The sequence below is a fragment of the Cydia splendana genome, chromosome 27 (genome assembly GCF_910591565.1).
Source record: "Cydia splendana chromosome 27, ilCydSple1.2, whole genome shotgun sequence".
NCBI lineage: Eukaryota > Metazoa > Arthropoda > Insecta > Lepidoptera > Tortricidae > Cydia > Cydia splendana.
In genome coordinates this window covers 7,705,088-7,722,024 of record NC_085986.1, presented here as the reverse complement: position 1 = coordinate 7,722,024, position 16,937 = coordinate 7,705,088, and the positions used below count along the sequence as shown (strand labels likewise).

The window sequence follows — 16,937 nt, the reverse complement described above, 5'->3', positions numbered from 1 at the left end:
CTTACCTCCTCCTCATGACTTGCCCAGTATGCGCAGAGCCCTGGGCATGTTCGCACACTATTCAAAGTGGATACCAAACTTCTCTGAAAAAGTACACGAGCTAGCGAAAACAAAGACATTTCCACTAACCAATACAATGATTAAAGATTTCGGAGATCTTAAGAACTACATAGTAAAATCGTGTGTTCACGCCATTGACGACAACGTTCCATTTACGGTTGAGACAGATGCATCGGAGCACTCGATTGCAGCGACGCTTTCACAGGCTGGCAGGCCTGTAGCATTCTATTCGAGAACACTCAATCAAAGTGAACAGAACCATTCGGCGATTGAGAAAGAAGCTTATGCGATCGTTGAATCCTAAAAGAAATGGCGGCATTTTCTCATCGGGAAGCTATTTCTGCTCATCACTGATCAGCGTTCTGTTTCCTTTATGTTTGACAAAAAACATACCAGTAAAATCAAAAATGAGAAAATTCAGCGCTGGCGCCTGGAGCTGTCTCCATACAAATATGATATAGTGTACAGACCCGGCACGCAGAACCATGTAGCGGATGCCCTCTCCCGTGTCTGCGCCATCGTCGATACACCTGCGAAGCTGCAGTCTCTACATGAAGCTCTCTGTCACCCCGGAGTGACAAGAATGGCACATTGGGTTCGTTCCAAAAACTTGGCATATTCCATTGAAGAAATAAGGAACATGACGAACCAATGTCGCATCTGCTCAGAAGTTAAGCCTAGATTCTCTAAAGCAGATCCACAAAATAGACTAATAAAAGCTGTAGCGCCATTTGAAAGACTGAGCATGGATTTTAAAGGGCCGGTACCGTCTAGATCAAGTAACAAATACATTTTAACAGTGATCGATGAGTATTCCCGATTTCCGTTTGCCTTTCCATGCTCCGACATAAGCGCCAAAACTGTTATCAAACATTTAGACAGCATTTTTAGTATGTTTGGCATGCCTGCCTACGTACACTCCGATCGTGGGACATCGTTCTTGTCGGATGAGGTGAAGGACTATTTTAACTCTAGAGGAGTAGCAACAAGTCGTACGACGCCATACAATCCTCGAGGAAATGGCCAAGTCGAGAAACTGAATGGAACCCTGTGGAAATCTATTCAGCTAGCGCTCAAGTCTAGAAACCTACCAATAGAATGTTGGGAGGATGTCCTTCCGCAAGCGTTGCACTCAATACGTTCCCTGCTATGCACAACTACGAACTGCACGCCACATGAGAGGATGTTCCGCCATCCGCGAAAATCACCAAATGGAGAATCAATTCCGACATGGCTAACTAGCTCAAACAAGGTCCTTATGCGACGATTTAATCGAAAATCGATGTACCAACCGTTAGTAGAAGAAGTGGAGGTAATAGAAACCAATCCCACGTATTCATACGTACGGACTGAGGATGGACGAGAGACGACTGTGTCCAACCGTCACCTAGCTCCTCTCGGGTGCTGTGAACGGAATATCCCTGGGGATAACGAGTATGTAGATAACGACCCCGAAAGAGCACAGTCACCGCCACCTTCATGTTCGCCACCGAATACGCCGAATTCATCACCGACTCACTCAGGCCAAGATTCGCCGTTCGCCACTCCGCTGTCGCAATCGCCATCCGAAACTCTGCAAGAAGTGCCAGAGCCACTGAGCCCTGATGGCAATGAACCCGCAGGTGCAGAGCAACCCCGGAGGTCTGGCAGAATCCGGAATTCGCCGAAGTATTTATCCGACTATATCTGGCCCGGGTGAATGTAGTGAACCTCTTTCTTATAACATTTATTATTTTTCTATCCTATATGCCTAATTCATATTGTCATTCTCATACGTCATGTTTTGCTAATTAAAACCTACAGATTAGGTTTTGCCTATTATTTCACAGGGTGACTATGATGTCGGTACTATTTGGATCGGTCTTACAGAATTGTTATTACGTACTTAATGTAAAAATAAGTTTACCTAAATAGTATACTAATAAATAAATAAAGATATACTTATTTCGGCATGTTTAATTATTCGATTCATGTAATGAGAGCTATATAATTGCCAAAAATTAAACCCATAGTCCTTAGACATTACAGACTCATATCTATACTTACATAATATTTAATTACTGAAACGTTAATTCTAACTATTTATATATATGTAATCGATTATATATAGGTTGGACACACATTTCCGTCAGTATACAAAGGCGGCAGATTTGAAAATTTTCTTGCAATCACAGATCTACGATGACGCTTACGCTTAAAGAATAGCTTAAGTATGCAAAAGGGAAGTCATCACGTATATGAACACACCATACATTATATTATATATTATTACCATATATTATATATTATTGATAGTGATAGGTATGGAACATGTTCGCGTGAAATCAATGTCAATGTTGGTGTACCGCAAGGGTCTATCTTGGGCCCAATTTTATTCTTAATTTATGTAAATGATCTACCTGAGTGCATACCTAATTACGCTATGGTTACCCTATTTGCAGACGATACACATGTGGGCTTAAAAGATACAGACCTAGTTAATCTGGAACAGAAAATTAAGAGTATCATGATAACGCTTGGAAAATGGTTTAATGCTAACGGAATTATTTTAAACTCTAACAAAACTACAATATTGACATACCAAAATAAAAATAAAATTGACAGCATAAATACTAGTGACATAGGATTAACAAATGTAACTAACACAATATTTCTAGGATATCACATTGACAATAAAATAAACCACTCATTTCACATTGACAAAATTTGTAATAAAATTGCTTCTGGAAATTACGCACTATTAAAACTGAGGCCCTTAATAAATCGTAAGACACTTATATCGGCTTACTACGCACTTGTTCACGCTCATCTAAATTATGCCGTAACTACTTGGGGCCAAGGACCGGAAAACCCCTCTTTACGCTTAATCCTATCAATTCGGTAACCCAATCGATTCGGTTACCGTATCATTCGGTAACCCTATCATACTGTTACCTGATTGTAATGGTAACCTTATTGAAACGGTAACCCTAACCTTTAACCGAGTTAATCTCAAAACCCCATCGCGATAGGGTTTTTGTTAAGGGTTTTTAACAGGTTTTCATTCAGTTATGGTAACCTTTATTATCGGTTGCTTACTGGTTTGCTACATTAAAGTAGTTTTAGTGATGTGCCGTCAGAACTAAAAAAAATACTAAAAAATTTGTTTATTTTATTTACTTTATTTATATTTTGTTGATTTTATTGATTTTACTTATTAAATTAATTTAATTTAATTTATTTATTTAATTGATTTAATTTATTGAATTAGTTGAATTTTTTTTTAATTTATTTCATTTATTTAATTAGTTTAATTTGTTATATTTGTTTAATTAATTTAATTAATTTAATTAATTTTATTTATTTTATTTATTTTATTTATTTTATTTATTTTATTTATTTTATTTATTTTATTTATTTTATTTATTTTATTTATTTTATTTATTTTATTTATTTTATTTATTTTATTTATTTTATTTATTTTATTTATTTTATTTATTTTATTTATTTTATTTATTTTATTTATTTTATTTATTTTATTTATTTTATTTATTTTATTTATTTTATTTATTTTATTTATTTTATTTATTTTATTTATTTTATTTATTTTATTTATTTTATTTATTTTATTTATTTTATTTATTTTATTTATTTTATTTATTTTATTTATTTTATTTATTTTATTTATTTTATTTATTTTATTTATTTTATTTATTTTATTTATTTTATTTATTTTATTTATTTTATTTATTTTATTTATTTTATTTATTATACTTATTTAATTTATTTATTTTAATTATTTTAGTTATAATATAATAATATTTATAATAAGAACACACCACACAAGTAGGTATAAAGATAAACAAAGGAAAGGCAAAAAAACTGGAGGCTTCATAGACCGCCCATGCCAACCTCGGTTATTCAATAATAAGTTGAATTTAAGTGTGCGTAAAGATTACAATCGTTTGAACTGGTCAAAAACCTCATAATGAGGTAACTGAATAGACTGGGTTTTTATTTCGGTTACCGGTAACAGAGGTTAACTCGATCTGATACGGTTACCGAATCAAAGTGTTACCTTATTAAGCGGTTACCGTTATGGTAGGGGTTTTTATAAACACCTCTAAAATAACCCTATGAAAAACCCCGGTTAAGGTAACCGGTTCCTGTCCCTGCTTGGGGCAATGCTGTTGGAGTACAAAGAATTCTTATATCACAAAAACGAGCTATAAGAACCATATTTAGTTTACGCAAAGGCACTTCAGCCAGAGAATTCTTTATAACAAGTCGAATTATGACAGTAATTTCATTATTTATATTTAATAGCCTGTTAGAAATCCATAGAAGTAAAAATGATTTTAAATCACGGAAGGACATTCATACATATAACACGCGTAATAAGGATAAGCTGTGCGTTCCTACGACAAAGCTAATAAAAACATTTAAGCAAGGTATCTCCCTAAAAGTTACCCTTTACAACCTATTGCCTTTACAAATAACGAATTTAACATATATAGAATTTAAAAGTAAACTTAAACGTTTCTTTCAATGTAACCCATTTTACTCAATCAATGAATTTACAGATAAAATGAAAAATAATGACTTTCTTATATAAAATAATTCTAAGCATGCTTTATTTACACTATGAAATTGACCTTACCTATTTGATCATTTACTATGTTAATAATAAATTTTGATTTGTATAATTTTATCTACCTATTAAGACATTGCATGATTAGTTTTAGCAATGCCCTGTATTTGACTTGCTAGATGTAACGTTCTTTTGTTACTTGGCCAAATAAAGAAACTTGAAACTTGTATTTTGTTAAATTATGAGGAGCATAAATAGTGTAAGATGCCAGTTTACACAGTTAAATGTAAGTTTTTATTTCGTTGTGTGCTAATATTTTATTATTTTAGTCAATAATCAAGATTATTTCGTGTATAAACATAAATTGTTACGCTACGCTACGCTAGGGCTTGACAAAATGACTAGTATCGATAACTAATCGGTATAGTATTAATATAAAGATATTTGCGATACAAGTGTTGAAAGTAGGAATTAAATTCGTAACGAGTGGTGATAAATTAAAACACGACCGAAGGCAGTGTTTTTAATCGACACGATTTGCGAATTACCTAGTTACCTAGTACAACGTTTTACCCCACCCTGGATATCTGTCTCGCTCTCTCTTAAATATAGCTGTGTTTTTTAATGGACGTACGGCGGACCACCTTCCTCACAATCGACCATGATCGCGATTCAATACGCCCATCCCATCTGTAACAGTTTTTATAACAACTAAATTAAGTAAGGTTGTGTGAAGCGTTTTACAGAAGAGAAAAAAAAACTATATCCATCTCTTTTCTGGGGCAATTATACTAGCATAGGGAAAATACAGTATGATTCTCTCTGATTATGCACGAATGAGAAAAGATCCTGGCGAAACTATACATTCCATCTTAAGCTAATATCCCACATTCATATGACTTATGGTCACCCTAATTAGAAAGAGATGGAGGGCTCAGGTTTGACCTCTCATGTGGACACACTTTTTGGCCAGTGTACACTATCCAGTTTACTCTCTACGTCCGTGGGGCTATCAAAATCGCTGCAGACTTTTCTTGGTCTAAATATACAATGGTTAGTGTTTGCCACTTAATGCAAGTGAAAGTAAGCAAATGTATGTAATCAATTTGCAAACAGACTCCAATGTGAAGGCCAGCCACGCTTGCCCCGCAGCGACACCTTATTGTGACTGTGTATTAACTTTAGTGTGATATTACATTTTATATATAACAAATATGTTTCTGATTTCAGGACCCAGCCTCTAGCCACTAGAAGTAGCAATGTATGCAACAAGAGAGTGAAGATGAAATAGTCAATGCATCTCTGTACCACAAGTAAAATATTTTGAGTGGAAGATGGTTGAGATTGATTCCTGTATCGACGGACAGATACATGCTATGAAGATTCTCTTAAAAATAATAAAATACAATTAATAAATTCAATGTTTAACATGATAGTGACTTTATTTTGTCTACCCACCAATAACCAATTTGGCAATATACTTAAATATTTGATGTGGTTTGAGGCTCAATATTTTGACAAAGATGGCCAGCCACTAAAAAGTTTTAATCCTAGATTAGCCATTAGAGTGTGGCTACCAGTCTGATTTGTCAATTGTTATATAAGTACAGTCAGCGTCATATAGTAGGTAGCATCCAAAGTATTCAAATAGTTCGGTACACCATAATTATTTGTATGGCGTACTGAACTATTTGAATACTTTGGATGCTATTTACTATACGACGTTGTCTGTACTTAATTTAAATATATAATGAAATAAATTGTATATTATTTCTACGGCCTCCTAGCTAGTCATTAGTGACAGTGACCCTGCTCTGCCTATGAAGTAGGAGGTCCCGGGTACAAATCCTCATAGGACATTTATTTGTTTTTTAATTGTGTGTGTATATATTAATGGTCTATTCCCATTTGTCCACACCTCTTGTATGGCTTTGATATGATCATAAAATATGTATAAGATAAGTATCTATTTACATTTACACATTGTATTATTGCTCTCATACATATACGGATATGTTTTTAGTGTCGGATGTCTCTTTTCTTTGAGCAAGTTTTTGTCACCTGCCCTGCTATTTAAACTGCTCAAGAATTTACAATGTTTTGTTACTAAGTATGTCGGTTAGTGTAAGGTGTAAGACTGTCCTAAAATATATGTATAAATGAGGACAATTTTGCAATGCGTAAGGTTAAGTAAATAAATGTACAAACAGCAACACTGCTAATTGTACATCGGTGGACTTTATTAGCTTAATACAAAAGGCATAAGGTCCACCAATGTACAATTAACAGTGTGGGTGATGGTACCATGTAGGTTTAATTTATTTTAATTATTATCACGTTTCTAAGAACAAAAATTATATTATTATTTAATAATGTTGATAGAGTTCGACCACAGAAACTTTGCAGCGCAATAGTCAGTAAACGTACGTCTCTATGGTACATATGTGTTTGTCAAAATCGTTTAGGTAAATATTCGTTGTGTTTTGTGATGAACGGGAAAAACATGGTGAAACCTTACAAAATCGGCGTGCGGGAATTACTTTTCCGCGTGACGAATAATTTTACACTAGTAAAAAATCAGCACTAGGCAATTCGAGCTCAAAAACGACAATGTTTACAAAATTTAGAGTTGATGACGGGTAAGTGGAATGAAACATTTTAATACTTGCACCATATCTAAAGTCAGACCGTAAAAAGTGTGCAGCGATTTTGATAGCCCACGCAGTGCAAGTGTCATTTTAAACGTCAAAGTTCTATGAAATTATGACGTATAAATAACACTTACGCTGCGTGGGCTATCAAATCCGCTGCAGACTTTTATTGGTGCGACTATATTACATAAATAGATAATATATTATAATATTGGTTTAGACTAAGGTTTCACACCAAATTGAACACACCTAGTAGGTATAGGCATTACCTTATGAACTTTCTCTAACATTTCGAAAAACCCATTGGTTCGAGGTGGGTTTTGAGATCGAAGTCCTCTAACCCACAACCTCCATGCTTATGCTTACGGCATGGGTGGCCTACTAGTTAAAGCTTAAATTTATTTTAAATGTATGTTTATTGTTTTAATGGTTTATTTCGTTTTTCCGAAATCCGAAGTTCGCGAATTGCGGGCAATTTCTCTGTCAATATAATTACGCCTTAATGGGAGTAAAAGAGAAAGATGCTCGCAATTTGCGAACGTTGGTGTTTGCGGTTGGCCCTCTGTACCTATTTACTGCTAGGCCGTCGCGGATATTACAAAAGCTCAATAATTTTGATGAAGCCAAATGTCATATTCTCACAAATATCTCAATATTATTTATCAACATTTAGTATATGTATAGATATTAATAGTGACATATATTGTTGGAATTAAACTTATTTAACCATAAATGCACAGCTTAAATTTTTCATAGACGGTAAATATGGTAGAAATTTCATAAGTATCAAGACTATTTAATCCATTTTCTGTGGTGTTGTCGCATACTGATTTTTCAACCGACGAAAAAAAAACGGAGGAGGTTCTCAAGTCGACGCGTATATATTTTTTTTTTTATGGTTGACCACGCATAACTTTTTACAGAGATGTTCGATTTTGATAATTATTTTTTTTAAAAGTATTTTTTATCTAGCGCTGCAAAGTTTCTGTGGTCGAACTTTATGATCAAGATCATTAAGTATGAGGATTTACCATAGAGGTACAATCATATAGAGATGACACGGGGGAGGGGCCAAACGACCGATCGAGATGCACTTATGGAAATTTCAGTAGGAGTAGCAGAGAAAGCGGTATTATTGCTTGTCCTTGTCACAGTCGCACTTTTTGTTTGTTCCCCACCAAAAATTTAGTATGGTTTATGGTGGGCAACAAATAACCCGACCAAATTACGTAGATTGTTTTTGGTATGTTGTCAGGAATGTTAAAACGTGTTTTTAATATTGTCGCTTTGCGTATGTTTTGTCCCTCACGGAGGCACGCGTATAGCTCATCTAAGTAATACTAGGTCTATGGGATTTACTACAGTGACATCTATTGATAGTTTTTCTCAAACAATCGAGCTATTTAATGTGTTACAACGGCAAGAAACTAACTGTCTAATAATGCGATAGATGGCGCTTAGAATAGTTCATGCCATTATTTATTTATTTTTTTCTACGTCGATTTACTATGTGTAAATGGATGTTTTAAAAGGTTTTTGTTGTAATATAGTAAATAAATTAGAACTATACATGTTAATTTAAAAATTGGCAAGATTTCAAATGACACAAATATCTATTTAGGCCCAATGGTGCTCTGAGTGACATCTCTTGAATTTCTGTGGAACTAAGCGAGGCTTGTATGGGTCGGCGACTCTATATATATTTACTTTATGGTAATAACGTACAAATAGCCATGTCGGATAAACGCCAGTCCATACTAAAGTTTGCACAATTGTGCAAAGTTTTCGGCAGAGGGGTAAGCTAACTTAACCCTTTTCTAGGCCTAGTTCGATTTATCGACCACATACGCGCCACTAGAATTTCAACTATAGCATTCAGATTTAAGATTCAAATTGGATTGCACTTTCGGGAGATTTGACTTGTCTTCAAATGAATCATCAAAGCTGGATTAATTGGAATATATTTGGATTTTTCGGGAAAACCTTGTAGATTAGTGCGGCCTGGAAAAGGGTAAAAGGCGACTCCGGTTATTAAGTACTCTAAGTACAAATCGGGGGGGAATTTGAACCGTGCACACATGAGAAATTTCGCTCCTTTTACTCTATACTCCATGTTCCCAATGAAGGGACATTGACAGAATCGTCTTTAACACGTTCACTGTCCCGATCTGAATTGTAAACCTTACAGCTTTGTAATACCTTGCCGTGACTCATATACGGGGCTCGAACAGTGAACGTGTTAATAATAAGAAAACCGGCCAAGTGCGAGTCGGACTCGCACACGAAGGGTTCCGTACCATTACGCAAAAAAACGGCCAACAAATCACGTTTGTTGTATGGGAGCCCCACTTAAATATTTATTATACCTACTGTTTTTAGTATTTGTTGTTATAGCGGCATCAGAAATACATCATGTGTGAAAATTTCAACTGTCTAGCTATCACGGTTCATGAGATACAGCCTGGTGACAGACAGACTGACGGACAGACAGACAGACTGACGGACAGACAGACTGACGGACAGAGGAGTCTTAGTAATAGGGTCCCGTTTTTACACCTCGGGTACGGAACCCTAAAAAAACAACAAAGTGCTTAGAAAGTATTTTTATTAGGTACTTACAGGGTAATTCGCCATTAACTGGCCACCCAAAACTAAAAATGTAAACTAATATAAAAACTAAATACCTAATTCATTTTAGTATCAGGTGGCTAGTTATTGAAGGCTGGCCAGTTATTGAAACCTTATACAAAAATGAATTCTGTTTATAGGTGAATAGAATTCATTTTTAGTTAAGGGTGGCCAGTTATTGGCCGGTGGCCAGTTACTGGCAAATTACCTCATATACAGAGTTTCATGATTTGGCTGATTTTAATGAAGATTCGATTTTTTTATTCTTTAAATTAATTACATCATTTATAGGTCAGATTCGTGTATATTCGTGGATTACAAGATCGGGGAAATCCTTAACACGTTCACTGCGGGACAAATCTTGGTGAACTTTAAACTGGTGCGGTTGAGATCGAATCGGCCCAAACCTAAGTTCTTTTACAGTGCGGGTGAGGCCTTATCGACCCCAAATTTCAGTAGTTACTTACATCCTTCATAATTTTGTCTAGACGAGGATTAGGTGTTTTCTTTTGTGTTGTCTCCATTTGTCAGTAAATGTTTAATATACAGTTAGCTTCGCCGTTGCTTCTGACCTCTGGATAAAGAAAAAATACCCAAAGAATTTTTGAGGTCTTTTAGGCCCCAAAACGCACTAAATTTTATCTGAGACTAGTGAAGGGAATGGCAATTATCGCTAAATTATCGATGAAAAAATTATCATTTCACCGAGCATCTTTGGTACAATATCTCAAAAGACGTTTTTAGTCAATCTAATCCCCTGCATTAGATTGACTAAAAACGTCTTTTGAGATATTGTACCAAACTTTTATACATGAGGGCCATATTGCGCCTCAGGAACTTCGCGCGGGCCACCGTCCACCGTTTATTTGTATTAATTATTTAAACTAATTAGCAAACACTGTCTATCGGTTACGATTGCTTTCGTATTTAGGTACCTACTTACCAATTATTTACCTACGTGAAACACGCGTGGTTCGAGTTATCGACAACTATGACCGCACTAACGTCAAGCGAACGACTCCCGCGTCGCCAGGCGTTCCGCGCGCTCAGTGCGGCCTTGGGGTCACTTTCTTGAGGCGTAAATAAACCCCAACCCGCACTGTGTTGATAAAATATACCCAGTGCGATTGGGGCGGGATCCTATCTCATCGCATAATAATTAATTGTCATAATGTAATGTTACGCATAAATCTCTTTTCGCATATTTTTTCTCCAGCTGAAACAGAAAGTATTTTCGAAAATATTTTGCATAGGTTGTGTAGAACAGGGTAGGTTAGGTTAGGTTTGTGTTATAATTTTTCAGAGTTGTTAATATTTCCAGCACAATAACAATTATGCGAAATGAGTGTTATGCGTAACATTACATTAGGGCAATCAATTATTATGCGACCCAATATGGACCCGATTGGGGCTTATTTCAAAATAAGGTCAACCTCAAACATTTTTTTTGTACCAAGTCCGGGTTTGAATAACCTAAAGAAATGTATATTTGTCTTTATCGTACGCCTTGTAAGTAAACGGCGACAGCTCCCGCACGAGAGAGATAACACGAACTTTTAGCCCCGCACCAGCGTGTAGTCGAGCTTGGGGCGGATTTGCCTCAAGCCGGAGTGAACGTGTTAAGAAAGGCCAGGTCAAGAGCACCCTAAACCGGCGAGCGTGTATAAGGAATGTTACCATATGTTACGTACGAACGTGTCTTGCTATTTCAGTCACTTTCGGCACCAAAAGTACTGAGGTTGGCTGAAGTAGTATGACAAATACGAACGTTTCCGAGAAAATACGATGGAAAACAATTATGCACTACATCTGTAGGAGTACACCTTGTTTTTAAGAGGGTTTTCAGAAAAAAACGGTACCATTCACTTTTTTTCGACAAACCATCAACTTTTGGGTTACTCAGAATCACGAATACTATTGAACGAGACAAAAAAAAGTGTCCCTAGCTTTTTTATACAACTTTTGGGTGTCAGTTTTGTAACGGTCCATACGAAATGTATGTGAAAATGCGTTGCAAAACTGTCATTTTTTTGGGACACATTTTTCGTTTTAAATCGATAGTCCTCGTGATTCTGAGTAGAAATAACCCAAAAGTTGATGGATTTTCCAAAAAAAGTAAATGGTACACTTTTACGTGGAAATGCCCTTAACCTTTTCGACGCCGTGTCAAACACAAAAGCAGTCACCCGGACGCCACGTCACCGAGGTGTCAAAACTGAAATTGAACTTTATGCGTATGCACGTAGGTCTATGTTGCTCTGTGGTCTGTGATCGATTAATCAGTCTTTGGCGTTGAACCTGCGGTGCGGATATATCGGTCATTGGCGTCCAAACGGTTAAATAATTTTAGGAAAAGCTAGACAGCTTGAGCTCCTGCAGCATCCCGAAGACGGTCTCCACCAGGTTAAACTTCATGTTGAAGGTGGCGCGGCGCGCGTCCACGGACCCGTAGGACATGTTCAGGGTGAACAGGTCAGGGTAGAACTGAAACAAACATATAGGGTAAATCGTCAAAAACTGGCCACCGGCTAATAACTGCACTGCACATATCTAATAGGTTTCTGTCATCTGTCATAGGTAAAGAACTATTTTGTATATTTTTTTCAAAATTATAGACCCAGTAGTTTCGGAGATAAAGGGGGGGATGGAGGGGATGGTCGGACAGACAACCAGACGCACGAGTGATCTTATAAGGATTTCGTTTTTTCCTTTTGAGGTACAGAACCCTAAAAATGAATTCTATTCACCTATAAACAGAATTCATTTTAGTATAAGGTTTCAATAATTGGCCACCCTTCAATAACTAGCCACATTATACTAAAATGAATTCTGTTTATAGGTGAATAGAATTTATTTTTAGTATAAGGTGGCCAGTTACTAAACAGTGACCAATAATTGATGAATTATAAATGGAGGATTCCATGAAAATGGTAAGTTTTTCTTGAGCGTTGCGAGGGTTTCGCGGCATGAGGGACAAATGCCACCGTGTGAACACAAAAATTTTCAACACACCATCGCGAGGAAAATCCTAACTGTAAAATATAAATACTTCATTACTTACATACAAAATCAAACCAAATGAAATCTAAATGAACATTATTAAACATTTTTCATTCAAAAACATAATTTAAAAGTCAATTTTACCAGTCAATATAAGGAGACAACTCAAAATTTGCATTACATTGCCACAGATGTGGATGAAATGCAACTTCTTCATCAGTTTTTGGAAAGTCACTTCAAAGTTCAAGAGAGATAAAACTATTGAAACAGATTATATCGCGTATAAGTATGCCGTATATTGAATTCATACTACATCCCGACGTTTCGAACCCTTTACACTATAAAGAGTTCGAAACGTCGGGATGTAGTAATTGAATTCATACTACATCCCGACGTTTCGAACCCTTTACACTATAAAGGGTTCGAAACGTCGGGATGTAGTAATGAATTCAATATACGCGATATAATCCGTTTCAATTGTTTTATTTCATGAGTGACTATCGCGGTAACCGAAGACAATATTAAGTCAAGAGAGCCTTTACCAGCTGGTCTGGTAAAAAATTCAATGTTTAAGCAATGCATAATTGTAGCTCAAAGTATTGGCGAGTCGCTTACGTAATGTAAATTGAAACGCCCTTACCCCTTTTTTATGACCCAGGGGAATCCCTTATGGATCACTTGGCCCGGGAGAAGCTCAATGGGTATGTCCGACTTCCACGGACTAAAACCGGAACCGGAACACCCCAGGGTTCCGCCGCGCGCTTTGTTGGCGGGGTTTCGGGAACTCGATTGTAGACCTCCGATACCCCGTCGGCGTTGCTCTTGCGAGCCCATCATTTGGGGCTGCTCTGGCAGCTTACTCCGCTGAAGGCACCTCGGAACACTTGAGGGCCTTCCAGCTCGGAACCTCTTCAGGCGAGTGAAATGTTCTTACCCCTAGTCCAACCATGGGTTCCAGAGTTAACTCCGTGCTCAGTTCGTTGCATTTCAAAATGGTCGTCTGTTTCGGATTCGCGTACAACAGGTTGAATTTGGCCTGCAAGTATATAAAGCGAGGTTTAAATAGAAAAAAAAAATATCTCGGCACACTAACCTACGGCGGGTAGATATATACACACTACATATTCGCGCGTGGCGAGTGTTTATAGCAGTGGTATTTTTTTTTATACCACATCGGTGGCAAACAAGCATACGGCCCGCCTGATGGTAAGCAGCCACCGTAGCCTATAGACGCCTGCAACTCCAGAGGTGTTACAAGCGCGTTGCCGACCTTTTAAAAACCTGTACACTCCTTTTTTGAAGAACCCCATACTGTAGACCCTCGGGAAAACCTCGGAAGGGAGCAAACTTTCTTCATGGGGGGCCAGAAAGTTTAGGAAATTTAAGGGGAGGGCCAGAATTCTAGCCAAAATTTATTTTGATTTGTGATAATCGTGGGCCAATGCCATATAGCCCATATTCTAATTATTTCATACGACCGGCGGCGGGCCGGATAAAATCCATTCGCGGGCCGGATATCGCCCGCGGGCCGTACTTTGCCCACCACTGGTTTATAGCAAGACAATTTACTGTCTCGGGTGACACTCTAACTCCCAACACTGGATCACTATTATTTCTAGCCCATGCTCTGTCAGACGAACTGAGCTACCGATACTACAACCGTGGCACAGTGTAAAACGTGACAATGGACCGACGCCTTTGATGTGCAAACATAATGCTGACACCGCACAAGAACACAGTAGGATAGTCATAGTCTTTTACACAACTGCCCATGTTATTAAAACATTTAAAATAAGACACGGCTGGCGACACCCGACACACGATACAACGGCGATGTATGTAGTTCGGTGCGCGCGACCTACCCTGCATGATTGCCCTGTCTAGACGGCTTCGTCGAATGGACAGCGAATATTTCCACCATCTACCAGTGGGGTGTAGTCTCGGTAGCTGAGTTGGCAGAGCATGGGCTAGAGATCCATTGTCGTGAGTTCGAGGCTTGCCCCTTGAGGGAGGCATGGAATGCGCTCCCGTCATCTGTATTCCCTGAGAAATATAACCTCGGTCTGTTTAAAGCTAGAGTGAATAGGCTATTACTGAACCGGTGAGCTCCATCTTAGGCTCTGTCTTCACTTTCCATCAGGTTGTGACTAGAGCCAATCGCCGATCAGTTTATTATAAAAAAAAACCCGAGACAGTGAATTTTTTATATATTTTCTAGGCCCGTTTTGTGGATTGAACCATGGTATAATAATATACTCCGCCTGGTACTCTATTCCGAGATTCGCGTATGACCTAACTGACACGGGCCTACGTCATCATGCTGTTTACAGGTTCTCAAACTTTAAAATGTGGGAGAATTTTAACCAACGGTGAAAATTATTTTAACGGCATTAATTTTAAGTTATTCACGTAGAAACATAGTAAAGTAAAACAAATCTAATGTATTAAATTAAACTTTATTTATCTATACAAGACAAACGTTTGAAAAACTAATTCACAGTTACACATTAATTACCAAGCTTACGACGTGAAAAGTTTGGAAAACACTGCGACTGCTGACACTGAGCGAGAAGGAAATAACAATTAACACGCGTTCGACAAGGACGACGGTCAGGGCATGAAGTTATCTAGATCCGAATTGTCAAATGTGACAGCGCTATCCTGTGTTGCCAGTAATGTAAACAGAATTACCCGAACGTCTGAAATTTCTTTCTTGAATCGGAAGATATTTCTAACGAATAATTAAAAATGACGTGTTATTGTAAAATTTAAGATAAAATTCATATAAATGAAAATTATAAAATTATAAAGAAATATTTTAACTTATTAACCATAGGTATAATGTACCCATGTAACATGTTATGTTGAAATAAAGTGGCAATGTTATTGTGACGTAGGCCCGTGTCACTCTGGGAATAGAAGACCATGTTTTATTAGACCATGGATTGAACCTACCTCTCGTTTCTTGTCCACAGCCTCCCTCAGCTGCATCACTATATTGCGGCTGCCAGCACCAACGTTCCATCTAAGTAGGTGAAGATAATTTTATTTCAATCATTAACTTAATGTCTTCTTCTTCCTCGCGTTATCCCGGCATTTTGCCACGACTCATGGGAGCCTGAGGTCTGCTTGACAACTAATCCCAAGAATTGACGTAGGCATTAGTTTTTACAAAAGCAACTGCCATCTGACCTTTCAACCCCGAGGGTAAACTAGACCTTATTGGGATTAGTCCGGTTTCCTTACGATGTTTTCCTTCGCCGAAAAGCGATTGGTAAATATCAAATGATATTTCGTACATAAGTTCCGAAAAACTCATTGGTACGAGCCGGGGCTTGAACCCGCGACCTCCGGATTGAGTCGCACGCTCTTACCGCTAGGCCACCAGCGGTTTCAATAATTAACTTAGGAGGGCCACTTGCGCCATTCCACTAACCCGGGGTTAACCGGTTAAACCTGGAGTTACCATAGTTACCAATACAATTTGACACTGGGTTAACGGTTTAACCGTTTAGCCCCTTGTTAGTGGGATGGTGCAAGTGGCGCTTAATGTAATACCGTAAAATGGTGCTACTTTGCTCCTTTGTGGGTAACTATGCTCCAATAAAAAAAAGGACTTAACGTCTAATGTGTTCAAACATAATATCTCTATATTTTTATTTATATACTCAGATAATAAACGAAATTGTATATTATGTATGTATATATTTTGAATTCCTTCATAGCCCCGTTTTTAGGGTTCCGTACCCAAAGGGTAAAACGGGACCCTATTACTAAGACTTCGCTGTCCGTCCGTCCGTCCGTCCGTCCGTCCGTCCGTCCGTCTGTCACCAGGCTGTATCTCACGAACCGTGATAGCTAGACAGTTGAAATTTTCACAGATGATGTATTTCTGTTGCCGCTATAACAACAAATACTAAAAACAGAATAAAATAAAGATTTAAATGGGGCTCCCATACAACAAACGTGATTTTTAACCAAAGTTAAGCAACGTCGGGAGTGGTCAGTACTTGGATGGGTGACCGTTT

At 37.4% G+C, this 16,937-nt stretch overlaps 1 protein-coding gene across 1 annotated transcript in view; it reads right to left on the bottom strand.

Moving 5' to 3' along the window:
* Positions 1-12,253: 12,253 nt before the first annotated feature.
* Positions 12,254-16,937, bottom strand: part of LOC134803718 (dynein axonemal intermediate chain 7-like) — a 66,737-nt gene continuing 62,053 nt past the window's right edge. The window contains exons 21-23 of the mRNA XM_063776526.1: positions 15,865-15,934; positions 13,844-13,945; positions 12,254-12,393 (exon numbers count right to left, since the gene is read on the bottom strand). Of these exons, the coding sequence (XP_063632596.1) occupies positions 12,256-12,393; positions 13,844-13,945; positions 15,865-15,934 (310 nt within the window). The 3' untranslated portion in view covers positions 12,254-12,255. The remainder of the gene's footprint in view (positions 12,394-13,843; positions 13,946-15,864; positions 15,935-16,937) is intronic.